Source organism: Vombatus ursinus, unplaced genomic scaffold (genome assembly GCF_900497805.2).
Source record: "Vombatus ursinus unplaced genomic scaffold, bare-nosed wombat genome assembly UNPS02014175.1, whole genome shotgun sequence".
Taxonomy (NCBI): Eukaryota; Metazoa; Chordata; class Mammalia; order Diprotodontia; family Vombatidae; genus Vombatus; species Vombatus ursinus.
The window spans coordinates 1,595,622-1,622,402 of NW_020953953.1; the positions used below are offsets into that span (position 1 = coordinate 1,595,622).

The following is a 26,781-nucleotide window of genomic DNA, read 5'->3' on the forward strand; positions in this document are numbered from 1 at the left end:
ACGCAGAGCATCGGGAGCTCTGCCCCCTTCTCCCTGGGGACTCTGGCATCGCGAGCTCTACCCCATCCCTTGTAGGTACCCTGGCATCGGGAGATCAGGACCGCGGCATCTGGAACTCTGGCCCACTCCCCCCTCGCGGACCCCGGCGTCTGGTCCAGACTCACCTCCAGCATTGCTCGGTGCACGGTGACTTGGCTGTAGACCCGGGCACCCTCCTCTGGGCTCACTGCCTGCAGCTCGTCCTTCTTTAGAGAGAAAAGCTGAGCGCCAGTGAGGACGCCCAGAGCACTCACGGTCCTAAGCAAGAGATGAGGGAGGGGCGAAGCAGGTCAGGAGGCCCCTCGCCCCCTCAGGCCAGCCCAACCCCTGTCCGACTTAACCATCCTCTGCACAAGTACCTGGGCATCTTGAGCCCCCAGCCTCCTCTATTCCCGGGGACTTCGGTGTCCTGAGCCCCCCAGCCTCCCCCGGTACCCCAGCATCAGGTCCTCCGGCCGACTCGCCGGTCTCTGCAGAGACTTGGGTCCCAGGGAGCTTCAGATAAGGAAACGCCCCTTCTCCAGTCCCCTGTGTCCCCAGCTCCCTGCAGCAGGTACTCACCCGGGGCTGAAGCCCTTGGCCTGAAGCCAGGCGCGGACTTGAAGGGCTGGGGAGCGGGGGCTGAGCGGGGCTTCCGGGGTCGGACGGACCGGGCCGGGTGATCGATTGGAGCTCCGGGGGCTCCGGGCACCCTGGGCCAGGCGGGCCTGCAGCTCCTCGTTAACGCTCAGCATGTGCGCGAACTTCTCTGCGGGATGTCGTGGGGGTAGAGAGAACAGGGCAGGGCTGGGGCACCCCCAGAGCCCAGGTCCGCAACTCCCCTTCCCCCTCCAGGGCCCAGGCTCGCAACTCTCCTCCCCCCTCCGCTCCAGGACGCTGGAAGGCCCTGGACCCACTGAGTCACGGACAAGAGAAAAGGGAGATCCACAGAATGCTGCCTTGGCCACTATGAGGCCCTTGTGACCTTGGGCAGATCACTCTCTGAGCCTCAGATGGATGGGCTGGGCTAGATGACCTCAAGCTCACATTGGCATAGTGCTTTCAGATTTATAAAGTACTTTCCCTTTGGCAACTCTGTGTGTGTGTGTGTGTGTGTGTGTGTGTGTGTGTGTTGGGGGTGGTAGGTCTACAAGGGTAATCGTTCCCATTTTACAGATGAGGAAACAGAGGCTCAGAGAGGCTAAGTGATTTATCCACGGTCACACAGGAAGCACCAAAGAGGGATTCCAACCCAAGGCTCTCCTGTCTCCAAGTCCAGGGCTCATCCACAACAGACCTGGAGACTGATATAGAGAGAGTAACAGAGAGCCATAGCAAAGAGGGCCAAGACCCAGAAACAATGAGATGACAGGTAGAGCTGTCCAAAGAGGCCGGGAAGCTTAGACACTCAGGGACAGAAAGAGACGGAACGCCAGCTCCGAGCTGGGACCAGAGCCTCGGACCTCTTCCCCCCCCACCCCAACCAGGGTCCTCAGGAACCAGAGGCTGGAAAGGATTGAGACCAAGGACTTCGGCCACCCGCCCCTCCCCAACCTGCCCCCCAGGCAGATACAGAGACCCACATAGTGGATGGAGAAAGAGAAAGAGGAGGGATCCAAGACATGTAGAGGAGGGCTTGGAGGGAGATAAGCAAAGTCCCCAAGAGACAGATGCTCCCAAAAGCAGGCCTTCTGGGAACACTCCTTGACGAAGCATTGGAGAGCCCTCCAAGGTGCCCAGCCACCTGCCACCCACATACCGTTTTCCCCAGCGTCCAGGTCCAGGCTGTCCGTGCTGCCCCAGCGGGGCCTGGGAGGGGCTGGGGCCAAGGGTGGGGCAGGGGTACTCTGGTCCTGTGGGGACAAAGAAGTTAAGTGGGGGGGCTCAGGCACTCCCCAGGGCCCCAGGCTTCCTTCCCCCGACCTTGCTCACCAGTGCCCTGGCAGGGCTGGGTTTTCGGCTTGGAGGCCCCAGGTGTGGGGTGAGGATGTTGTAGGGGACATAACCCTGCTGTCCCTGAAGGTCCCGAACCTTCCACCATTTCCGGGCATCATCTAGGACCTGAGAGGTGGGGCAGGAAGACCAAGATTTAGAGTTCTGTATGAGGCCCAAACCTCACCTTTATTCCTTCCTTCATCAAACTTACTGGCTCCTTCAGTATCAGGGCCCTAGGCACCATCCGGGCCAACACGTGGGAGGGAGAAGGCCCAAGTCCTGATCTCTGAACTCAGAGGTGAGCCCTTCAAGGCTCAGGCGCAGAAGGCCACCTCCTCTAAGTAGCCTCTCCTGAGTGCCCTCCTCTGCTCTACTTAGCTGCCATTTATGTATCTGTGCACAGGTGCTAACTGCCCCCTCCCTAATGTAAGCCCCTTGAGGGCAGGGCCTAATAGAGGCACTTAACGTTTTATTATCCTTTGGCCCAGACATTCCTTGGCCAGGCACAAAGACAGCACATAGCAGCAAAAAAATGGGGACTGATCAACCAGCTTTGAGACAGAGGGGATGTGATGGGGCCTTCTTTCACTGAAGAGGGATGGGGGAGCTGGGCCCTAAAGAGATGGATGGGGGAGAGGGGCCATCTAAGGAACAAAAGCGCAGAGAGCAGATGGAAGGAGAGGAAAAGTGGCAGTGGTGGAGGCATGAACTTTCATGGACCACAGAGTACAGGAAATGGAAGGGTGTCATGTCAGTACTTGACCTTGTAGCCATAGGGAACCACTGGCCTTAGGGGAGAGGAGGTCTATGAGAAGTGCTATAAGGAAGATGAGGCTTTGCAAGGAGGAGAGACTAGCTAGGAATTGGTCATAACCCTGCAGGCAAGAAATGAGAGCCTGATCTCATGGGCTTTGGGGGCTTCGGGAGTGCAGAGAAGATGACTGATGGGACATATGTTAGGTCAACATAAGCCTTGGCCACTGAGGAGAGAGGGGAGTTCGAGATGATGCTGGCTGACCAGGAGGACAGCTACAGGGTCAGTCTGAGAGGGTGGAGAGGGGACAGGTGCAGGGGCCATCCAAAGGGCAGACGTCCAAGCAGGCAGCTAGAGATGGGGAACCGGGGCGCCAGAGGGAGGTCCCAGAAGGACGAGTGGATCTGGGGGGCCCCTTGCCAAGAGGTGATCACTGAAGTCACCTCATCCCCCAGGGACAGACTGCAGAGAGGGGAGAAGGCGAATCCTGGTGCTTGGGAGCGGTCACAGAGGCCGGAGGAGGACCAGAAGCCACCACGTCTTAGATGCCAATGGCGAGAGGACAGGGAGAAAGGGGAAGGGAGGATTCCCCTTAAGGGACCGAACCAGAGGCTTCAGGGGAGAGGGAGAGCTGAAAGCATCTCTGAGGGGGGTGATGATGGGAGCAAGGTCTTGGGGACGGGAGTTGGAGGGGGCTGGCTTTCCCCAGAAGGGAGGCCCAGAACCTCTCAGTGCCTGGCACTTGAGAGGGTCAGGGGACGCTGAAGGAGTAGAGGGCATCTCTGCCTCCATCTGCCCCTTTCTGTCTCTGCTTCCCCCCTACTCCCCATCCTCCGGGCCCCAGGTTTTGGTCACCTCCAGCAGGTCCCCTCGACGGACAGAGAGCTCACTGCCATTCCGGGCCTGGAAGTCGTAGTTACAGAGAACCCACTTCCCTGGGACCCTGGGCTCAGGCTCCAGCCCTGGTCCTGGCTCCAGCTCTGAGTCTGGTTCTGTGTGACTGAGAGGGAGTTTGGGGGAAGGGGTCAGAGGGAAGGTGCTTCACCCAAGGGAGAGGGGGCAGGTGTGTATGGGAGGATGGGGTGGGGGGAAAGTGGGAGGGCAGGGAGGCAGGGACGAGAGGGCAGAGGGGCAGGAGAGGGGTAACTAGACTGACAGCCCCAGAAACAGAGACACACACTGACAAAATGTGAGACATACAGAGCTACCGAGACTCAGAGAAAGAGATAGAGGTAGAGACTGAGGAAGAGAGCAGATAGAGAGACAGAAAGGGAGAGAGAAGAAGCATAGAGATGGAGATGGAGAGACAGGGAGAGAGATGGAGAAAGAGGGAGGGAGGGAGAAAAAGAGGGAGAGAGGCAAGACAGACAGACTGGAGAGGGAGGGATGGAGAGGTAAAGGAAGAGAGGAGGGAAAAATGAAGAGAAAAGGAGAGAGGAAGAGGGAGAGGAAGAGGGAGAGAGAGAGACAGAGAGAGAAAGAGAGACAGAGACAGAGAGAGGAGAGAGACAGAGAGACAGAGACAGAGAGAGAGGGGAGAATGAGAGAAAGAAAAAGAATGCAGGAGAGACAGGCAGCAGATGTGGAGACCGGTTGGGTATGTGTTCCCAGGGCTGGGTGGGGCAGGGGGAGGGGTGGGGCCGAGGCCCCCCCCCCCAGTCCTACCTGTGCAAGGGAGGGGGGGTCTTCAGGGCCTCAGCCCCTCCCTGTTCAGGGCTGACAGCTCCGGGGTCCAGTCCCTGCAGAGCCCCACTTCTGCCCCTCCATTGTACAGTCCTCCCCTGATCTTTGATTTTCCTGCTTCCCTTGTCCCCATGACCCCCAGTGTCTGGGTCCCTCTGCCCCATGGGCCCCAGCTTCCTGGTCCCTTGACTTGCCGTTCCCTGGAGCTGATCCTTCACTGACCCAGTGAGACCCTGGCACCCCGGGCCCCTTCCCTCATCCCAGCCACGCTTGCTGGGCGGCCCATCCTGGGTCTCTCCCCCTTCCATATATACCCCAGAACCCTCTGTCTGTGTGTGTCTCCATACGTGTGTGTCTCTGTGTTGCTGCCTGTCTCTGTGACTGTCTCCATTTCCGTGAATCAGTCTCTGCCTGTATTTGTCTCTGCCCCAACACCTCCCTCCGTCACCCTCCCACCCAATTCCATCTCTGCCTGTGTTCCCAGTCCAATGCCCCCATTCATTTGTGTCTGTGTCTCTGTATCCCTCCCACATCCCCCCAGCCTCTCCCCCTCTCCCCGCCCTCTCACCACCTCACCCACCTGCATCCCCCAACCCAGAAAGGGACACAGAGACACAGAGAAGGACAGTCAGAGACAGACACAGAGAGACAGAGACAGATGTTTAGACCTTCCAGGACTCCTCATCCCAGAGTCCATCCCTCCCAGAGTCTCCATCCACACCAGGCCCCCCGCTTCCTTCCTCACCCCCACCCAGGGCCCATTCTCAGACTCACCCATTGACCTCGATCTGTGGGGCTGATTGCTGTGAGGGAGAGAAGAGGAAGCTGATGGTAGGGGCAACCAGGGTCATTGCCCTGTACCTGCCCTGGAACCCTTCAAGGGACCACAGGATCTCAATCCCAAGACCTTTTCCATCACAGAATGTCAAAGCCAGGATGGCGGCTTAGCTGTTTGGCCCGGAACCCACGCCTCCTTCATGCTCAGCCTGAGCTCTACCCATCAGAGACTGTCAGCTCTGAGAGGGCTTGGAAGACACTGGGGAGAACTCCCCCCTTGGACTGAACTGAGGCCCAGGAAAGGGGGCAGGGGCTCACCTGCCACCGCCGTCTCTCATGCCTGTGCTGTCCCTCCACGGGATCCTCCCAGGGCTGGCCCCCGGGGGTAGTGGGGGCTGGTTCCCAGCCACTATAGAAAACCGGAGTGTAGGGGGTGCCGTCCTCCGGGGGAAGTTCAAGCCTGTGGGGGACACAGAGGGAGGACGCGGGAGGGTCACCAAAGCCACTTAACTGCTGCCTGCCTCAGTTTCCTCTTCTGTAAGATGAGGATGATAATAATCCCTCCCTCCCAGGGTGGTGATGAGGCTCAAAAGAGAACATTTGTAGAGTGCTTCGCAAGCCTTAAAGTGCCAGAGAAAGGGCAGCTACGCCCTCGGGTTGTTCCTAGCCTTCCCAGGGAAACTCTTCTCCGCCCATTCAGCCCCACAGGGAAGTCACAGGTGCTAAGTACCGGTCCTTGGTCCAAGCGTCTCCCAGCGAAGTCCAGAGCTCGACCTCTCGGGCTGTCAGACTCTCTTTCAGGAGAGCTACGGCCTCCGCCGTTAGGCGAGGCTGCTGCACGGTCTGGGCAAAGCCGGGGCCTCCGGTCGTATCCACCACCTAGCATGGGATCAGAGGGAATGCCCCAGCCTGGACTCAAGCCCACCTGCCTCTTTGGCCCGCCCCTTCCAGACATCCTCCCGGAGGTCTGACCCCCCCCCCCCCCCCCCCCCCCCCCCCCCCCCCGCGGCCTGGCCCCCCCCCCCCCCCCCTCAGGGCTCCCCGCCCCGAGGTCTGACCACCCCCCTCCCACTTCAGGCCCGCCCCCCAGGTCGGAACACACCCCCTCCCACTTCAGGGCTCGCTCACCATCTGCAGCGGACCCAGCAGGAAGTGAAGCAGCTCTGGGGCGGAGGGGTCTGTGATGTTGGAGCGGAGGCGGGCCTAGGAGATAGGGGTAGAGGAGCTTCTGGACCAGCTGCCTTCTTTGAGGGCCTGGGATATACCATGCCCCATCCCAGGCAGTGGGGTGCATTCCTGGACCAGACCTGGGGGATCAGGGCCAGAGGAAACAGACCCCCCCCCCCAGGGACCAGGCAGGGGCCCAGATAGCTCACCAGCAGGCTGAAGGAATACTTGATTTTCTGCAAAATGTCTGTGTACTCCTCCTCTGTGGGAGGCTTTGCCCGAAGGGTCAGGAGCCCCTCTGAGGGAGAGATGGAGGTAGGGGGAACAGGGAAATGAGGGCAAGAACCTTAGTGTGGTTGAAAGAGCCCTGAGTGACCAGTCAGGTCTTAGGCAAATCTCTTCCTCCTTTCTGGGCCTCAGTTTCCCCATCTGTAAATGTAATGTAGCACCCTGCCAACATGGCCTTGGAAGGCCTGTACATGGCAAGAGATGTGACTCCTGATTGCCAGTGAGACTTTTGGGAAAGCAGACTTTGGGGAGAGAGAAGAGAAGAGAGGAGAGGAGGGGAGAGGAAAGGAGAGAGGGAGACAGATAGGGGGAGAAAGAGGGAGAGAGACAAAGGGACACAGAGAGAGACAAGGAGGGGCGGAGGGGGGGGGGGGGGAGTAGAAGTACAGGGGAAAGAGGGGAGGGCAGCGTTGAAGGCCAGTCCGCTCGTCCACACGGCCCTGGATTCCCAGCACAGGCAGCCTTAGCGACATTAACAGAAGCCTTCTCAGGTGAGCTGGGATTTCCCCTTGCTCCGCAGACAAAACCAGTGTCCCCTCGCCTGATCTCTGTAACTGCCCTGAGGACCGTTTTATTGCTTGCTCTGAACAGACCTGTTGCCCCCGGGTCTGTGACTGTGTTCTGTGTGGTGAGTGTTGGTTGGGAGGGGGCTAAGCCAGCCCAAATCACACTACCACCCTTCCTCTACCTGGGAGGACTTCTTTCCACCTAAAGCAACCGCGGAAGGTGGCTTTTCTCCTGAAGCCCAAAAGAGCGTCTTGGGGAGAAGAGAAAAGAAAAGAAAAGAAAAGAATGCACATATATTAAGTGCCTGCCTACTTTGTGCCCGATCTGGTGCTAAGCGATTTACAAAGACTGCAAAAATCCGATGGGTCACGGATGGAACTTTAGCCTCAGCGCTCCTTTGGAACACAAGAGAGAGCCAGGCTGGACTGCCCCGTCCGGGCCAGCCGGCCTCCAAGTCTCAGCAAGGGCAAAGATCGCAGTGGCCCATGGAGACGCGTCCAGGGGCATTGCAGACCTAGCGATCGATGCGCGATGCCCCGGCTTGCGATCCGAGCCTCAGTTTAAATGAATGCTTACGCCAATGCAGGGGAATGGAATCAACGATACTTCATTCTCTCCTCATTCAGATGTGCTCTGGTCGTGTGTATGTATATATTTCGTGTGTGCACGTATGCGTATGCGTATTGCATGTGTGTATGTTATATTGTGCGTATGTATGTGTATGCATGCATGTGTGTATAGATGTGTATTATGTCTATAGGTGTATTGTGTGTATGTGTATGCGTGTGTATATTGCATGTGTATACACGTGTATTGTGTGTGTGTATGTGTGTGTCAGGGGAGGCGGGGATGAACAGGACTGAAGAAAGGGGGCCTCCCTCCCTCCCTTACCTCCCGAAGCTCTCCGGCGCACCCTTCGGCCCCGCTCCCGATGCTCCAGGACCCGGGAAGCCTCGGCGGACTTCTGCAGCTTGGCCACAAAGCTCTCCACGTCATCCAGGATGTGGTTCAAGATGTCCTGCGAGCCCACAAGGGGGACAGTGAGTCATGGGAGGGGGCCCTGCCTGTCTCCTGGGGCGCTCTTTCCTCCCCAGCCACTCACCACGTTCCGCTCAGCTTCCAGGCTCTCCAGCTCCAGGGCTGGCCTCTGGGTACCTGGGGAGGAAGGCAGGGCTCAGCGACAAAGGACCCCGAGCTGCCCAGCACTGCCTCCTTCCCTCTCCTCTGCGACCCACGTACAGACGACCGGAGTGGCTCACTGCCTAAACATCTTTTGCACTTCTGAGTGGCTCCTGTTTCCCTGGTCAGACTGGTTCCCTGTGGGCAGGGCCGTGTCTCCTGTCTTTGACCCGGGATTCCCCAAGGAAGAGGCCCCAGGCAGAGGGGCTCCCTGAGGGAAGGAAGGCCATCTCTTCCCCTTTCCCTTCCATGGGACTCCCCCCAGTTTCACCTTCCTCCTCCTCGGGGACGGCTGCCTCTTCCTTGGCCCGTGGTCCCAGCAGGCGTTCCCGGGGGGCGATGGCCACGCGGGTTGAAGGCCGACGTTGGAAGGGGGCGTCCACAGGCCCAGGGCTGGGGGTGCGGTTCAGCTCCTCCTGGGTGGCCCTGAGGGGCAGGGTGAAGACAGGGGCTGGATGCTAGAGCTCAGACTCCCTCTCCTCTCCCTGCCGTGTCCTGCTCCCCACCCACCTCAGGGCTGCGGCTCGCTGATCTCCGCTGCCCGATCGCTGGGCTTGCAGGGCCCCACTGATGTCCTCCTGGATCAGCTGTGCCTGCCAAGCAAAGACACTTTGGGGGATGTAGCTCCCCCACTCCAGGCCCTCCTGCCCTGGGCCCACCTGACTCCTTTCCTCAGGGACCCTGGCCTCTGGAAAGTCACAAAGATGGAGCTGCCAGAGAGACTGGAGGGGAGAGTGAGGTGGCCCAGTACGGGTGGGGGGGACTGCCCCAGTTTGGGAGTCCCGGGGCCCGGTTGGCCCAGTAGGAGCCCCCTGCCCTCTTGTCTCCCCGCTGTCTCCTTTACTGTCTCGCTCACTTTATCTCCTTTTTCTCTTCCCTCCTGTTTTCTCCCCTCTCCCTGCCTACCTCCCTCTGTCCTCTGGTCTCCCTCTTTGCTCCCTGATTTCTTCTCCTCTGAGCCCTCCTTTTTCTCTGCCTTGTCTGTCTTTGGGCCGGTTTCCTCAGATTCCACCGGGACTTCCACCAAGGCCCTGTGGACTCCAGCCGGTCAGGTGGCCCTCCTCTGGGGCACCTCCCCAGCATCCTCCTGACTTCCCCTTCTCTTCCTCCACCTTGCTGGTCCCCCCACCCCAGCCTCTCATTCTCCGCCAGCTCTGGGAGCAGCTTCCAGGTCCCCCTTCCAAGCCCTCCCCTGCATCCCCACGGCCAGCTGGAGCCCATCTTCCCTGTCCCTGCCAGAGCCTGGGTCCAGCACCCTCCTTACCCCAACTCGGAGGCCCTGGAAGTAGTGGACATCAGGCTGGGGCCGCTCGGGCTCCTGACACACCAGGAGGAGCAGGGCTTGTGTCTGGCCCGGGGGGAATACAGCCTCACATCGAAGAATGGAGTTCAAGGCATAGGACTCTAGCTCTTCCTGTGGGAGGGTGGGGAGAGTGGGGAGAGGGGTACAGGCAGGGCTGCCTATCCCACCCCAGGACACCCAGCGCCCATGGAAGGGGCATCTCCTAATGAATCTACCAGCACCTTTGGGGTGCTTGGGTCACGGCTCCCCAGGGCATTCTGTTCACAGTCTCTCTCCTGCCCCCCTTCCTACTTCTGTCCCCTCTGATACCAAAGACGCTTTGAGATCCTCCCGTCCACTTCTCTAGAGGGAGAAAGCCACGGCCAGAGAGGGGCACGGTCCCAGCTCCAAATCCCTCCCTCCTCTCCTTTGCTGCCCACCCGTCTTCTGACCTTGGAGTCCACATCCAGAAGCTTCACGTGCCCCGTGGACACTTGCAACAGCATCTCCTGGGCCCAGATGCGACCCTGGGCGTCCATGGCGGAAAGCTTTCTCGAGGCGTCCTCCACGGTGTGGACTCCGTCCTCCTCCCCCAAGCAGAAGGTCACCAGGTGCTGTGGGGGGCAAGGCGGGTAAGGCCGTGGGTCTGAGCCCCCCTCACTCGCCCCACTCCCTCAGGCCCACAAGACTCACGTTGACCGCGTACTGGGACACATCCGCCATGACCACTGTGGAGTACCTCTTCCTTTGCTCTGGGGCCAGAGAGAGGGAAGCTTAGGGAAAGATAATTCCCCTCTCCCCCGACTAAGCTCAGATCCCCTTCCTTAGATTCCTTCCTTCTCTGCCAATGAGGAAACTCCTTGACCTGGAAGGGACCTTAGGATCATTGACTTGAGGTAGAAGGCACTATGGAGGCCCTCCCCATTTGACAGACAAGGAAACTGAGGCCCCAGAGAGGAGATGGAATCCAGCCAGGTGCCACAGTTCCTAAGGGGCAGGGCTGGGATTTGAACTCAGGCCTTCCACTTAATCTTCTTCACCACCTCCATGGCCCTCCCCTTGGCCTGAGCCACCCCAAGTCACTGTCACTGGGGGGTTGTGTGGGTGGAGGGTTCTGGACAGTTCTTTTACCAGCTAAGGCCAAACACCGGGCCCCTGACCCACAACCCAGCAGGGACCCATGTATCCTGAGATCCCGGCCTCCATCCCAACCTGGGCGGTCAGTGGCCCCTGACTCACCATAGATGGACTTGGCGCTGGGCTTGGGGGCTGCAATGGGCCTGGGGAGGAGGGTCGGAGGGTCACTGGGTGAAGCATTTCAGGCACCCCTCCCCTTCCCTCAGAGCCCCATGTTGAGTGGCAGATCCGGGAGAAAGAAGGGAAGGGCATGGAGGGGACAGAGAATGGGGGGACAGGAGGCTCCCAGCCCCAGGGGAAGGACACTCACCCTGCTGGGCTGGTCATCGTGCTCCAAAAGCGGGGGCGTCCAGCCTGGGGAGAGGAGAGGCCTTAGCTGGGACACGCTGGGACCTGCGTATCTGGTTGTTCCCTAGGCCAAGGAACCTGGGACTTGGAAGCCCTGGTTGGGGCCCCTGGAAAGAGGCCCTGGGGGTGTGGGATGCCGGGGTCCCTGAGCAGGTGGGGCCTGGGAGTCTGTGCATCTGGGGTCCTTGAGGGGGCAGAGGCTGAGGAATACCTGGGTCTGGGGAGGGAACACCAGCTTCCTGCAGAAGAAGTTGCCTGGGGGAGCAGGATGCTGGGGTCCCTGTGTTGGGGCTCACCTGGACTAATGTTCTGTCTGGGCAGATGCAGCCGTGTTCGGGAGAAGCAGCCTCCCCAGCATGGCAGGCCTAGGCCCCAGTCCCAGAGAGAGAGAGAGAGAGAGAGAGAGAGAGAGAGAGAGAGAGAGAGGCTAGGTGCCCCACCTCCCCCCACATACCTAAGCCTTCACCTGGTGGGGTGTGGCCCTGGGAGGCGGAGCTGGGAACTCCAGCCAGTGCTAGCTGGAGCTCAGGAGTCTGGGTCCTTAAGGGAGGTGGGGACTGGGGGACCAGGACTGGGTCCTTGGAAGGAGACACCAAGTGGTTTAGGTCATGGGAACAGTGGAAGGGAGGGCCCCCTCAGGGGCCCCAAGCCTGTGGTTGGCCTTGGGTGTGACCGAAACCGAGCTCTCTTTCCCTCTCTCCCTCCCTCCCTCTGTCCCGGCTTCCTCCTCCTCCCCTGCTCTCCTTCCTCCCCACCCCCGACACACATGCCCTGTCTCTTCAGGTGCACCTGAGGCAGAAAGGCCTGGGTCTGAGCCAAGGACCCTGGGCCTCGGCCGGAGGATGCTGGGAGATCATTAATCCCACCCTGCTCCCTCCTGGGTGCTGGGCGACCTGAGAAGGCCAGTTTGGGAGCCTTCAAATGTTAAGGAAATGGCAGTTAGGATTGCTTTACAGAGGGGGAAACTGAGGTTCAGAGAGGGGCGGGGACTTCTGAGGCTGCTTCTCCTCCCCCAACTCAAGAAACCTGAACGCTGGCAGGAGGTCTGCCCCTCACATGCTGTGTGACCCTGGGCAAATCCCCGCGCTCCTCTGATCCCCAAGCATTCAGTAAACATGGAGCAGGGGCCTTGTGTGTGTGTGCCTGGCCCTGGGCGCCTGCCCTCAAAGAGCTGCCATCCTCCGGGAGGGCAGAGAAGCACAAGGGACAATACTCATGAAGGAATAGTAGGTGATTTCAAGCAGTCGAGAGCCCGAGGGCACAGGGATGGCTAGGTGGTGGACCCTGGGCTACAAAGTCTAAGATGCAGAAGCATGGAGGGATGGCATTCCAGGTAGGGGGCACAGCCTCGGCAAAGGCACGTACTTGGGGAACAGTTAGCTGGCCAGATTGGCTGGAAATGATGCAAGGACGAAGTGAGAAGCTGAGAAACTACTTTGTGTTCAGGGCTCTGTGAAGCGCTGTCCAGGAGCGTTTATGAGGTGCTCTCTGTGTGCCAGGCCTTGCGCTAAGCATGGGCGTCTACACCTCAGCTCCCCGTGTTCTCTCCTTTTGTCCAAGCCAAAGGCACAGTTCTGATCAGGTAACTCCCCTGCTCAGGCACTCTCGTGGCTCCCTCTCGCTGCTCCCAAAACGACACACAGTGTCTCCCCCAGGCTGAGCCTCTCTCCTCCTTCAGCTCGGAGCCCTCTCCCCTGGGAAGGCCCGCACACGCATTTGCTTCAATGGGCCTGGGAGGGTTGACTTTCCCCCAGCCCCCCGTACGCAGCGCGTAGCAGGTGTTAAATGCTTGCGCGTTGTTTGGGTGGGAAGGGCTGCTTTGGCTGGCAGGTAGTGAGGCCCCCGTCCTGGAGGGCCGGGCAGGCGGCCCCTCCCCCCACCTCCAGCCACAGTCACCTCCCCCCAGTGGGCGCCTGGGTCCCCTGGTTAGCCAGAGCCCGGGATGGGGGCGGGGAAGGCTGGGAGCTGGGTGGAGATCAGAGGAACCGGCCTAGCAGGCTCAGGAGAGGCTGGAGCAGGGAATGCCAAAGTTGATCCCGTTTGCTCACAGGGCGGGAGCCCAGGGTGGCAGCCAGTCTGGCCGGTGTGTGGACAAAGGGCGGAAGGGCAGGGGCCGGACCGAGGTGGAGAATGTGGGTCACCTTCCTCTTGTCGGCCAGCCGCTGGGGCTTCCTGCCCCCACGCACCCTCTGTTCTCTTAAGGTAGCAGGTGGCTCAGCGGATAGAGCCAGGTCTGGAGTCAGGAAGACCTGAGTTCAAATCTAGCCTCAAACACTTACTAGTTATGCGACCCTGGGCAGGTCATTTCCTCTCTTTCTGCCTCAGCTTCCGCATCTGTCAAATGGGGATACTAAACCATTCCAGGGTTGTCACGAGGATCCAATGAGATAATTGTAAGGCACTTAGCCCAGTGCTTAGCACACAGTAGGTGCTGCTATTTTCTCTCCCTTTCCCCAGTGCTTAGCACACAGTAGGTGCCGCTATCACCTTCTCTCCCCCGTGCCTGGCACACAGTAGGTGCTGCTATCTTCTCTCCCTTTCCCTAGTGCTTAGCACACAGTAGGTGCCGCTATCATCTTCTCTCCCCACTGCCTGGCACACAGTAGGTGCTGCTGTTATTTTCTTCTCTCCTCATCTTATCCAAAGTCTTTCCTTTACAAATAAGGAAACAGAGGCCCAGAGAGGGAAGTCATTGACCCAAGAGTGAGAACCCACACCCAGTTCATGGCAGGCTGGGTTCCACTCCCTCTGACTCCAAAGGGTTCCAGTGGACGGCCTCCACCCTATCCTTGGAGTTCCTGCAGGAGGTCCTTCCCCTAAATGAGCTTGTTTCCCCCCCACCACTAGGTGAGGGTATGTGAGAAGGCAATGTCTCAAGGGGCCCTTACAGCTGAGCCTCCCAGATTCTAACCCGAGATGTGCCACTGAGTTGCCACAGAACCTCAGGAAAGGCCTTAAGTTTCTCCTCAGTTTCCCATTCTGTAAAATGAAGTTGGACTTGATGGGGGCCTTGGGCTGCCCTGCGCCTGTTTCTCTGGGCAAGCACCCTGAACACCAGGTTCTGTAGCTCTCTCATTCTTGGCCCTCACAGCACACTGTCTACTCCTGGTGGGCTTGCGGTCCACTGAGCCCCCCAGATCTTTTTCAGCCAGCCAGCCATTGCCCCATCGCTCTTTCCTACTTCACTTCTGGCTATGGTTTTTTAGGCCGTGGTGCAGGAAGTTTTCTTTCCCCTCTTCTCTTGGTGCCTTGGCTTCCCAAGGTCTTCCAGCTCCAGATTTGGGCCACGGTTTCAATCAATCTGTTGGGATCCTTTTGGCTCCCAACTTGTAGCCAACATGTCTGCCTGTCATCCTGCCCAGGTTTGTACCCTCTCCCCATCTGATAAGTGGGGTGTCTCTGCCCTCATCAGAGCTTGGGCCAAGGGAGGGCCTCCTACAGATGAGAGCTGCCTAGAGAGGGGGAGAGAGAAAGGCCCTGGTCAGAGGGGGCCGGCTGGGGGGAGGGGTGGGGGAAGAGGGGGCCTTCCAGCTCTGAGGCTTTCTGGAGGATGGAAGCCCCTCCCATTTTACACACAAGGAACCTGAGGCACACAAAGGGGAAGGCAAGTGGCAGGTGGCAGAGCGAGGTCTGAGGGCTCCCTGCCTGCCCACACAGGAAGGAAAGTCCAACTAAGCGTTATTTGGACCCTTGAAAAGGTCATTGTCCGAGATGCCCCCAAAGGCGCCCATGTGACCTCAGTGCACACGATGCTGGGCGCACATTGTGGGGAGAGGGTGCTAGCCAGAGTACATTCGAGGGAGGAAACGCAGGAAAGGTGGCAGATGCCTGGGAGGGTGGGCCGAGTATGCTAGAGACCGCTGGGCCAGGAGGAGGCAATCCGGGCAGATCACCCATATGGCCAAGGGGCACCGAATGATAACGTGGCAGCATCCTGCTGAGCCAATAAGCCGATGTGTGGAAGCACCCCCCATCTCCCCGGTGCCTCTGCCCCGGACCAAGGAGCTTGAACCCAATGACCTAACGGGCTGAGCTCCATCTAGGCCAACTGAAGCTGGCTGTCCTCCAGGGCCTCCTCCTCTCAGTCCATCCTGAAATGGAGGCTCTGGCTTATTCTTGGGGAGCAAACATGACAGCGGGCCAGAGGGGTGCACTTCTCCAGGCTTCCTCACATGCCTCAGTTTCCCATCTTCCTTCCTAGCTCAAGGCTTCTTGAAAGCCCAGACCAAGGGGCCTTAACCTGGGGGTCCATGGATGGATTTCAGGGAGTCAGCGATCTTGGAGGAAGAAACTGGATCTTTATTTTCACTAACTCATAACTGAAATCAAGCATTTCCTTCCACGAGGAATTAAAAACCGCTCATGCCCAGAGGGTCCGCGCCACAGGGGGCTCCCGGGGGAGCCAGGATCTGGGAACCTGTCTAAGCATACGCCAGCTGTGTTCTGTTGGAGGCCTCCTTTGTGCACCTGACCTTTTCTGCACTTGGGACCATGATTCTGAGGGGTCCCCGGCCCTCAGACTGGGCCCCCTGGCTCCCCAGCCTTTGGAGAGCACGACCGGCCCGATCCCTGCTGGGGAAGGGGCTGGCCTGAGCCCCCTGGGCCTGGCCCTGCACAACGCCAGAGGCAGGAGGGACTGCGGGGGACGATCGACGGGACAGGGACAATGGTGCCTGAGGGAGGTCACGAGCTCTGCGCGTCGGTGACTTTCCCAGGCGGTACTGCCTTCGGGGCCGGGGCCTGGGCCTGGGCCTCCTCCAGGCCCACGAGCCCAGCGCTGCGGGCCCAAAGCTTCTGAGCCGCCTCGTCGTCCTGCGCCTCGGGAGCTGGGTCCTTCTGGCGGAAGGCGTCAAAATACTTGCCCGAGACCCCGCTGAGCTCCGGAGCCACAGCCAGGTAGACGCTTGGCTGGGCTGCCAACTTGGGCGTCTTCACCAGCAACCAGAAGAAGGGGCCTGAGGTCAGGACGCAGAGGGACGCAGAGTCAGAGAGGCCTCGAACGACACCCCTAGTCTGGTAGGTGGGGAATCTGAGGCTCTGAGAGAGGAAGACGTTTGATTAAGGCCCCCCTCCCCCAGCCAGTAAGGGGCCAAGCAAGCTGACCAGCCGGGTCTGGGGGCCCACCGGGGACTCCTCCACACTCCTGAGGAAGGAGGACTTACCAAGGACCGTGCTGGAGAAGATGGATTTGTGCATGCCCGTGTGTCTGCCCAGCTCGGTGCTGGCTACCCCAGGGTGCAGGGAGTTGGCAGTGACCAGCGTCCCTGCGAGAGACGGGGGCAGAGGAGGAGCCTCAGGGCCCGCCCTCGGGGCCGCGGGGGGCTGGGGGGGCCCGCACGGGCAGGCAGACGGCTGTCTACTGGACAGCGCTCAGGAGATCCCACACTTTATAAAGAGGACCTTGGGGGGTCGGGGAAGGGGAAACGCTTCTGCAAGCGCGAGCACCGTGAGCATCCGCGCATTTGGCCCCCCCGCGACCCAAGTGGGGGATCCCTGGCGGTCACTGGCAGGCGCCTCCCTGAGCCCAGGCGCACCTTCCAGCCGCCGGCTGAGCTCCCTGGTGAAGAGCACCACCGCCAGCTTGCTCTGGCAGTACGCGGCCTTGGCCTCGTAGGGCCGCCGCTCCCAGTTCAGGTCCTCGAGATCCACGCGGCCCGCGACGTGAGCTAGCGAGGAGACGTTGATGACCCGTGAGGCCCCCGACGCCTTCAGCTTCTCTAGCAGCAGGTTGGTCAGAAGGAAGTGACCTGGCAGGGGAGGGGCACGGGGTGTAGACCCCCGGTCACCGTCCCTCTCCGTGCCCAGCCGCCACCGGGCCACCTTCCACCCACAGTAAGAGAGCCCAGGCTCAGTGCCCCATGAGGGGCCGCCACTCACCCAAATGGTTGACCCCCAACTGCATCTCAAAGCCATCCTCGGTGGTCCAGTGGGGGCACCTCATCACGGCGGCATTGTTGATCAGAACGTCCACACGCTCCTCTTCTGGAAAAAGGCCGCAGGGCTCGGGGATCCAGTCCTGCTTGGTCCCCCCCCCGCCCCCTGCCCACAGCGCACACCCGGATTGGAGGCAGGTGTTCAGGGCCTCCACGGCCCAACCCCCAGGCCTGCCTCTCTTCCCCTCAGGGCCGTTCCTCTTGGGCCCCCCTTGGTGCCTAGCACGGGGCAGGGGAGCTGGGCCTCTCCTTTTGTTGTTCTCCTCGGTGCCCAGCACTGGGGGATCCAGGGCTGCCTCTCTTTGCCACCTACAGTGTCACACTCAGCAGATGCACAAGTGAGCGCCACTCGTGTCCCCACCCCAAATCTCACAAGCTCCGATTTCTCCCCTTTCTGGCCTGGGACCGCGTGCTCTTGGCATCGAGGGGGCCGGGGGAGGCAGCAGCGAGGGGAGAGGAGGCCGGGCCAGAGATCCAGCCGGGGTCCTGTGGGCTGAGGGGAGCCAGCAGCCCGAGGATCCCCAGCTCCCAGACAAGGAAGCGTGGCGGCTCAGAGAGGCGAATTAACGTGGGCTGAGTCACACAAACGCCAAGGGTCTGAGCCGGTCTGGCACATTCCAGCGGGCAGCTGCCCCTTCCCGCGTGTGCCCTGCCTCTGGGCTTCCTACCCTCCACAATCTTCTTGGCAAAGGCCCGGATGGACGTCAGAGAGGCCAGGTCCAGGCGCCGGGCATCCACGTGATGGTTAAGCGTGTCTCCCCGGATCTCCTTGGCCGCCGCCTCACACTTGTCCAAGTCGCGACAGGCCAGGATGATGCGGCCTCCTGGAAAGGAAAAAGGGAAACTGAGGCCCCGGGAGGGGCCTGCCTGTGAAGGGGCTGCCCTAAGGGTCCTGAGCACCCAGAGACGGGGCCGCAGGGAGAAGAGCAGGAAGGGACTCTGGAGATCACCTGACCCTCTGAAGTGCACAGGTGAGGAAACTGAGGCACAGACTGACCAGCAGACAGGACTCACAGAAACAGGAGCTGGAAAAGGCACTCAGACACCAAACCCAAATACCCCCTTTCTCATTTACATGGGGGGAAACTGAGGACCCCAAAGAGGGGACTTCCCCAAGGTCACCCTCCCTCCCCCAAAGAACCCTCTGAAGGGCTCCAAAGAGCGGTGCGCATGGCAGAGACAAGTCCTGAACTTAGCAGTCAGGAAGTCGTGGGTTCAAACGCCACCTGGGTGACCCCACGCAGGTTGCTCTGCCTCACAGCGGACTCCGTGGCCCGAGGCCCCTTCTGCCTCCAAATCCATGATCTTTGGAGTTGGCCGTTAGATCTGAGCCCCGTGGAACGGCGGGAGGCCTTGGGGTGTAGTGAGCTCCCCGTCACAAGAGGTCTTTGAACAAAGGCCGCCTGACTGGGCTGGTTTTTTGAGTACCCGAGGAATCAGATGCCCCCGCAGGAATTTCCAACCCTGAAATCTTAGTATTTGATGAACAGAGGAGCCCCTGAAGGCTCAGCTCTTTATTTCACAAATGAGGAAACTGAGGAACACCCCACGACTCCCCTCCCCATCACAGACTTGGAGCTACAAAGGGTCCTGGAGGCCGCTGAGTCCAACCCCTTCAATCTACAGATGGGGAAACCGAGGCACAGAGAGACGAAGTGACCTGCCCAGGGCCCAACTGCTGGCAAGTATCTGAGGCAGGACTCCCTGACTCCAAGTTCGGGGCTCCCCGCCCCTCACGCCTAGCTTCTCTCTGGGAGGGGGGTCAGCACTGAGCCCTCGGGGCTGGGGACGTTACCCCTCCGGGCCAACTCTCGGGCGGTCTCCTTGCCGATGCCGGTGTTGGCCCCCGTGACAATGACTGTCTTCCCATGGATGGTGGCCTTGCTGGGGCAGCTCCCGCCGCTAACTGAGTCCCTGTGGGGAAGAGGGACAGAATGTTCTCAGGGCTCCAAGCAGCAAGGACCCTTCAAGCTCATCTCGAAGAATATGAACAGGCAGCTTTCAGAAGAAACCTAAGCTGACAACAGTCGTATGAAAAAATGCGCTAAATCACTATTGATCAGACACATGCAGATGAAAGCAACTCCATGCCTACCAGATTGGCAAATACGACCTAAAAGGAAAATGATAAATGTTGGAGGGGACGTGGGAAAACTGGGAAACTAACGCATTGTTGGTGGAGTTGTGAACTGATCCAGCCATTCTGGAGAGCAATCTGGAACTATGCCCAAACGGCTACAAAGCTGTGTATCCCTTTGAGCCAGCAATACCACTTCTAGGGCTGTATCCCAAAGAGATCAAAGAAGAAAGGAAAGAACCTATTCACATGTAAATATTTATAGCTGCTCTTCTTGTGGTGGCTAAGAACTGGAAATTGAGGGGATGCCCATTGGTTGGGGAACGGCTGAATAAGTTGTGGTATAAATTGTGATGGAATACTATTGTGTTATAAGAAATGACGAGCAGGCTGATTTCAGAAAAACCTAGATTTGCATGAACTGATGCAAAGTGAAATGCGCAGAACCAGGAGACCACTGGACACGGTAAGAGCAACATTGTATCAGCTGTGAATGACTCGGCAGGGCAATGATCCAAGACAATTCTGGAGGACTTATGATGAAAGATACTACCCGTCCCCAGAGCAAGAGCTGATGGACTGAGTGCGGATTGAGGCACACTGCTTTTCACTTCTTTTCTTGTTGTTGTTGTTGCTGCGACATGATGAATGTGGAAATGTTTGACACGACTTCACGTGTGTATCTGATATGTTACTTGCCTTCTCAATGAGTGAGGGAGACAATATGGAACTCAAAATTAAAAAAAAGTAAATGAGGAAAACCTAGTGACCCCTCCAAGACCTTGTCTAATTAGACGTCTTCTCTGACCCCGGATCACGTCGATGGGTCATCTCCCCATATCTGAAATGTAGCTGTCTGATGTTCCCTAACTCCCTTATCATTGTCCAACTGTGTTGACTTTTTCATGCTTCTCTTCACGTCTGTGTTTGAACTTCAAACTCGCTATGCCTGCTCTGGTCTTTTCATAAGGAATATTTGAAGTCCCCTATTTCATTGAGGTCCATCCCCGGTCCCCACCCCTGTCCTGTGGCATTATACTCAGCTTTGCTGGGTAGGTAAGTTACTCTTGGCTAAAAGCCCAAATCTTCTGGAACATTATATTCCAAGCTCTCCGCTTCTTGAACGTGGTAGCTGCTAAATCTTGTGTGATCCTGACTGGCCCCTCGGTCGCTTACATTCTTTCTTTCTGATTATTTGAAGTACTTTTTCTTTAACCTGGAAGTACTGCATTTTAGCTGTAATACTCCTAGGAGTTTCTGTTTGGGGTTTTTTTTGAGGAGGTAACCAATAGATTCTTTCAATTTCCATTTTACCCTCTGGTCTAGGTGCGCTTTCTCTCTCTGTCTCTCTCACCATGGTGTCCAGAAAGTCCAATGATTCTGTTGTTTTTGCTTTGACATACCTAACATTTTCTTCCATATTTTCAGCCTTTAGACTTTGTTATAATATCTCTCTTTGTCTCCTAGACTTGCTGGTTTCTCTATGGTCCATTCTAATTTAGGGGGAGTTTGTGCAAGGCTTTGTACCTCTTGTGCCAAGATGAATTCCAATTCTTTCTTCCATAGCTCTCACTTCTTCTCCATTTTTCCACTCTAGAGCTCTCATTCCATTTATGAAAAAAAAAAATTAACCCTTACGTTCTCTCTTCCAGGAATTCCAGTTAAATGTGTGCCCAGGCTGTATTTTCCTCTGAGTCATTGCTTGCTGATGTTTTGGAGTCATTCTCTTCTTCTGGATTTGTGTCCCGTTCATCATACCAGCTTTTATGGTGGCATTTTTTTTTTTTTTTTACGATTTGTTTGCTCATTCTCCTAGCCTACTTTCTGATTTCAGATGTGATGTCAGAGCTGGGCTCTGCCACACTTTTGGTGGGCAGGTCTGGGATGGTGCTGTGACTGCTTTCTTGAGGTACTGAGTGCTGTGCTGTTCTAGGATCTCAGGGACAGGCTGGGGATCTGCCAGCTTTCAGAACTTCCAAGGGGGTCTGATGCAGGGGAAAGTCTGATTGCCGCCCTCTGATCTGAGCTCTGCAAGTTCCTGACCTGGGTTTTGGTCAAGCAAGAGTAAGCAGATGCTGCTGGCCTCCACCCTTGTCAGCAGCTGTCCGGCTCTGCTGGGTCAGAGCCACAGAGCTGGAGCCTTCCCTTTGGCCTGGGATTCCTGTCCTGGTTATTCCACTGCGGCCTCCAGACTGGGCTGGACGCTGGAATGGCGACCCTGCTCTGCTCCTGTGCTTCTGAACTCGTTCCTCTCTCAGGGTAAAGCCCAGGGCCTCCCATGTACTGTCCCCTCCTCACTCTGCCCTGCTGCACGCCGGGAATGGGTAGTGAGTGGCCGCATGGCTGGCTGGCACCTGTCCTAGTGAGGGTCTGGGGATGTCCCAGGACCTTGGACACAGTCTCTCCGTGGCACGCTGTGTGCTCCTTGTCCATCCTCCCAGTCTGTCATCCTGTGCTGAGCTGGGCTGGACAAATGACTCCCCATGAATTTTTCTGTATTTCCCCATCAGAGTTCAGTCTGGTGCATCGCCTAGACTTCGCTCCCTCTTCTGGTACCATGATAACAATAATCGTGCTTGGCTGAAGAACTCCAAGGAGCAAACGGGCTCCTCTGAGGCAGGCCAACACTGCTCGTCTAACTTTCAGTCTTAGAATGTTACCTGGAGTAGAGCACCTGGGGCTTCAGTGATTGCTCAGGGTCACGCAGGCAGCTCAGTCCTTTACACCCTGCTGCCTCTCACTCTCGTGATTGTTGCTGTTATGAATGGGGAGCAGCATGGATAGAGCCAGCTTTGGCACCAGCAGGACCCATACTGGCTGGGCCAGACCCTTCCAGTACTCTAGGCCACAGCTGGCAGACAAAGGGCTCTGCTGGTGTCTGTGAACCAGACTCAGGTGTAATTGGGAAATGAAGAGCGAAGGAACTAAAACTGGAGTACGGCAGAGACAATGTGAATAGATGGTTTTCTAAGCCGGTACATACCAGCAGGGATCCCTATATATGGTTTAGTGGCCCCATTTTTGTTTGAGTTCGGCAACTCTATTTTTCTTTTTTAGGCAATTGGGGTTAAGTGACTTGCCCAGGGTCACATAGCTAGTAAGTGTCATGTGTTTGGTCTGAGGCCGGATTTGAACTCAGGTCCTCCTGACTTCAGGGCCAGTGCTCTATCTACTGTGCCACCTAGCTGCCCCTCTATTTTTCAATAAACAAGAATTTATTTTCTTTTTCATCTCCATCCCCAATTCAAAAGGAAAAAAAGAAAGAAGAAACCCTTGTAACAAACTCAGGAAAGCAGACAAATCGCCACAATGGTCATGTCCACAAACAGAGACTCCACCTGCACCTGGGGCCATCTCATCTTCCTCTGGAACCTGGGTGGGTCACTACATAAGGGACCTGAGCTCCCGAGGCTTTCAAAGGGGATTATCTTTATGGTATCACTGGTGTTATATCAGTTGTTCCCCTGGTCTGGCTCACCTCCCTCTGCCTCAGTTCATCCAGGTCTCCCTAGGTTTCTCTGAAATAGTCCCCTTCATCATTTCTCAAAGCACAAGAGTATGACAGTACAGTAAAATATTTCAACAGTACGGTACAACAGTAATGTGCAATACTTACAGCACCAAGGTAGGTTGTCCTTCATTCTCAATGAGGACCAAAATCATATCACTATGCTAGAGTCAAGTGACAACGTGTCTGACTGTGGCTGACCAGACCGACAGGGGCTCAAAATGGTCTGCTACAGTAGGTCGGGCACCAATAGTCTGTGTGAACATTTGAGCTGTATTCTCTAATTTTGCATGGCTCGAGTTTCTTTCGAGCTATTTCTATTCTGCTTTGCTCATAGAGCACAGCGACTTCTCTGATGAGAGCACGCTGTGCTGAGCGGCCCTGTGCCAGCGTCTCCCACGTCACACAATCAGTTCCAAAGTTCTTCTGAGAGATCTTGAGGGTGTCCTTGTATCGCTTCTTCTGACCACCACGTGAGTACCTGCCCTGGGTGAGTTCTCCATAAAACAGTCTTTCTGGCAAGCATACGTTTGCCATTAGAACAACGTGGCCAGCCCACCCGAGCCGCGCTCTCTGAAGCAGAGTTTGAATGCTTGGCGGTTTAGTTTTAGTTTGAGAAAGGACCTCAGCACCAAGGTAGTCTCTATTGGTACAACAGTACTATACAATACTTACAGCACCAAGGTAGTACAGGACAGTATTCCTAAAGCACAGTCTAACAGGAATGTACAATTCTTACAGCACAGCATTCCACAGTAGGTCACTACTGTGCACCATCTACAGCACCAAGGTGACACAGTTCCAATACCACAGTGGAATGGTACTGCACAATACTTATAGAACAAGCACGTCCATCACTGTCGTGTTGCACAACTCGCTTAGCCGTTCCCCAGCTGACTGGCATCCCCTCAGTTTACAATTCTCTGCCGCCACAAAAAGAGATGCCATAAGTATTTCTGTTCAAACGGGTCCTATGTGCCTCTCTTTGATCTCCATGTGGGGAGCCAGGATCTAGGCAATTCTCTGAGACTAGGAAGTGCCAATCTGCCCTGGGAGAAGACGTTCCCCCATCGAGGAGTCCCCTCTGCCTCGGTATCCGCCCTGTACGATGGGGATAAGAACGGCCCTTCCTCCCAGGAGGTTGTGCGGAGGCAATGACGTAATGCGAGCCCTCACACTGCAGATGGGCTGCGATCATGGAGGTAACTGGCACGGGCCCAGGGCCCGGAGCCCGCTTCGCTGACCCCTCTGTCCTTTGTGGGTCTAGGTCACTGGGAGGGGGCACCTCGGAAGGGGCCGCACAAAGCCCCGGCCTCGGGGGGGGGGGGGCGCGTCTGGCTTCCAACCCCGCATCCAACTTTCCCTAGCCTCCACCGGCTCATCTGTAAAATGGGTGCTTTCTGCGGCGCCCAGGCGCAAACTGAGGCCGTCACGCCCCCAGGGATCCACGTGCAGCGTGGCGCCCATTTCACACAGCAGGAAGCAGACTGGGGCGAAGGGGGAAACTGAGGGGGCGGGGGGCACGGTGACGTCACGCGGCCTCTCAATCCTTCCCTCCCTCCCCGCGAGGGGCTCGGAGCGCAGCCCCACCCCCCCCCACTCACTCACCGGAGCAGCACGGCGGCCCCCAGCAGGGTCCCGGCCACGGACAGCGGCAGCACGTAGCGGCTCATGGGGCCCGCCCACTCACGTCGCGCCACGCATCCCGACGTCACGCCGTACGAGCCCCTCGCCGCCGCCGCGAAGCCTGCTGGGACTTGTAGTCTGGGCTGGGCGCGCAGAGATCGCGGAATGCCTACTGCCCAGCAAGGGAGGGGGCGCTCGGGGGCCCTCCCCGCGCCCTCCCCCCAAAATGTGCATGTCTTGTTTACTCACTATAGAGTGAGGGCAGGAACCGCAGGGAGGTGGGAGGGGAGCCGAGGCAGAGCCCCCGACCCAGAGCCCCAGGCTGGCGGGCTGCCACCTTGGGAGCATGGCAATGATGCAGCGCCCAAGAACAGCCCCGGGACCCTTTCTAAAAGGGCCCTCCTCTTCCCCATTTCTTCCTCCTCGTCCTCCCCCTCCTCGTCCTCCCCCTCCTCCTCCTCCTTCCCTTTCTTCCCCTCTCCTCCTTCCCTTCCCCCCCTTTTCGTCTTCAGCAGCAGCAGCCCTATAAATCACCACCGAATGACTTCTAAAAAAGGGAAGAAGATGTTTTGTGGGTAGCTCTGTGAGCAGGACAGCAGAGGATGGGTCTGCTTGAGAAGGCGGGGCAGGAGGCAGGAGGCCAGGGGGGCAGGGTTTCTGGAGGGCACAAACCTGAGCTCAGGCTGGGGGACCTGGGGGAGGGGACGGGGATCCATGCTGTGCCTGTGGAAAATCACAGAGCCCTGAGGAAGGGTCTAGGGTCTAGGCAGTATGTTGGGAAGGGAGTCAGAACCCAGGGTTCTAGGTGCCCCCCTCCTTGGTTCTCACCCTCCCACTCTTCTCCTTGACCCCTATCACCCAGCTCCCAGCGATCCTCCCTACCCCCATTCTCCCATGGACTGCTCTAGAAGGGGAAGGGGAAATTTAGGGGAGAGGGCTCAGCCCAATCGGATAGAAGTCTGCACCCACCCCTCCATCGGACCTTTGCGGGGTCGGAGTTGCCCAGGTCTTAGACACTGGAGCCCCTCAGCCATTTCCCCTAGAGGTCCTCTCTCCTTCAGAATTCAGACTCCAGGCCCAGGGGATTGCCATGAAGTCCAGGGCGGGGCGGTGGTCCTGAACAGCTGTCTCTGCCCCTGCCCAGTAGCCCTCTCCGGGCAGGTTTCCCATCCTTAGGCAGCCTCCCTGCGTGGGAAAAGGCTCTGATCAGTCATGGCTACATTTGTTCACTAGGGGGTGCTGCGGAGTAGCACGATCTGTCAATGTTCCATGGAATGGACTCGCACAGGCGGCTGTTGGGGTGTTGGGGTCTTTGTGTAGCCCCGTGTGCAAGATTCTAGGGACAAATGTGATCATTTTCTGGTGAGGGAGAATTGGGGGAATATGGGGAGAGAGGGAGAGGGAGGGAGGGAGGGAGGGAGAGAGAGAGAGAGAGAGAGAGAGAGAGAGAGAGAGAGAGAGAGAGAGAGAGAAGACACACAGAGAGAGAAGACACACAGAGAAGACACAGAGAGAGAAAAAGGAGGGAAGGAGAGGGAGGGAGAGAGGGAGAAGGAGGGGGAAGAGAGAGAGAGAGAGGAGGGAAGGAGAGAGAGAGATCAAGAGAGAGGAGGGTGGGGGAGAGAGAAGGAGGAAGACAGGGAGAGAGAGAAGACACAGAGAGAAGACACAGAGAGAAAGGAGGGAAGGAGAGGGAAAGAGAGAGAGCGAGAGAGAAGAGGGAGGGGGAGAGAAAAAGAGAGGGAGAGGAGGGAAAGAGAAGGAGAGGAGGGAGAGAGAGGAGGGAAAGAGGGAGGGATAGAGGGAGGAGAGAGAGAGAGAGAAGACACACACAGAGAGAAGACACACAGAGAAGACACAGAGAAAAAAGAGGGAAGGAGAGGGAGAGAGAAAGAGCAAGAGAGAGGAGGGAGGGGGAGAGAGAAGGAGAAAGAGGGGGAGGGAGAGAGAAACAGGAGGGAGGGGGAGAGAGAGGGAGGGAGAGAGAGAGAAGACAGAGAGAAAGGAGGGAAGGAGAGGGAGAGAGTGAGAGAGAGGAGGGAGGGGGAGAGAGAAGAGGGAGGGGGAGAGAGAGGGAGGGAGAGAGAGAGAGAGAAGACAGAGAGAGAAAGGAGAGAAGGAGAGGGAAAGAGAAATCGAGAGAGAGAAGAGGGAGGGGGAGAGAGAAGAGGGAGGAGGAGAGAAAGTTGAGGCTAGACATTCACTGCAGGCAGACAGGGTCCAGTCAACATAGACTGGCAGGCACCCAGATCAAAGTATGCGCCAGAGCCTCTTGTCCTTGTCCAAAGCAAGCATCTTATTCACTTTTCTCCTGTCTGCTGAGATGAGACTCTGGCTTGTAGCCGCCAGGATGTGGCTCCTTTGGAGAGCCTGGTGGGCCCCTGAGGACCAAGGGTTTCCCTTTCCTCACCCACCCCCTTCCACCCCTAGTTTCTATAGAGAGAAACATAGAGGGAGGGAGAATGAGAGAAAGTCCTGTCCCAGGAGGTAGAGACACCAAGAATAATAATTGCACATAACATTCATGTAGCACCTAGTATGTGCCAGGGAAGATAGGTGCTG

At 57.7% G+C, this 26,781-nt stretch overlaps 2 protein-coding genes across 3 annotated transcripts in view; both read right to left on the reverse strand.

The window, feature by feature from the left end:
• Positions 1-11,545, reverse strand: part of EPS8L1 (EPS8 like 1) — a 13,436-nt gene extending 1,891 nt beyond the window's left edge. The window contains exons 1-20 of the mRNA XM_027860109.1: positions 11,372-11,545; positions 11,038-11,081; positions 10,830-10,870; positions 10,284-10,342; positions 10,043-10,204; positions 9,573-9,722; positions 8,819-8,901; positions 8,580-8,734; positions 8,232-8,284; positions 8,021-8,147; positions 6,544-6,632; positions 6,296-6,370; positions 5,898-6,046; positions 5,486-5,627; positions 5,165-5,193; positions 3,563-3,707; positions 1,951-2,079; positions 1,778-1,871; positions 601-787; positions 165-297 (exon numbers count right to left, since the gene is read on the reverse strand). Of these exons, the coding sequence (XP_027715910.1) occupies positions 165-297; positions 601-787; positions 1,778-1,871; positions 1,951-2,079; positions 3,563-3,707; positions 5,165-5,193; positions 5,486-5,627; positions 5,898-6,046; positions 6,296-6,370; positions 6,544-6,632; positions 8,021-8,147; positions 8,232-8,284; positions 8,580-8,734; positions 8,819-8,901; positions 9,573-9,722; positions 10,043-10,204; positions 10,284-10,342; positions 10,830-10,870; positions 11,038-11,054 (2,019 nt within the window). The 5' untranslated portion in view covers positions 11,055-11,081; positions 11,372-11,545. The remainder of the gene's footprint in view (positions 1-164; positions 298-600; positions 788-1,777; positions 1,872-1,950; positions 2,080-3,562; positions 3,708-5,164; positions 5,194-5,485; positions 5,628-5,897; positions 6,047-6,295; positions 6,371-6,543; positions 6,633-8,020; positions 8,148-8,231; positions 8,285-8,579; positions 8,735-8,818; positions 8,902-9,572; positions 9,723-10,042; positions 10,205-10,283; positions 10,343-10,829; positions 10,871-11,037; positions 11,082-11,371) is intronic.
• Positions 11,546-15,353: 3,808 nt separating this feature from the next.
• On the reverse strand, positions 15,354-24,266 carry RDH13 (retinol dehydrogenase 13). Of its 2 annotated transcripts, none has more exons than XM_027859998.1 (7): positions 24,202-24,266; positions 18,804-18,922; positions 17,677-17,832; positions 16,953-17,054; positions 16,610-16,822; positions 16,238-16,339; positions 15,354-16,030 (listed from the first exon to the last, which is right to left on the reverse strand). In XM_027859998.1, exons 1-7 carry the CDS (start codon positions 24,264-24,266, stop codon positions 15,759-15,761), a joined length of 1,029 nt encoding a protein of 342 aa, XP_027715799.1. In that variant the 3' UTR covers positions 15,354-15,758. The 2 variants fall into 2 exon arrangements, with proteins under 2 accessions (XP_027715799.1, XP_027715798.1); XM_027859997.1 differs by having other exon boundaries at positions 16,953-17,057.
• Between the last annotated feature and the right edge of the window lie 2,515 nt (positions 24,267-26,781).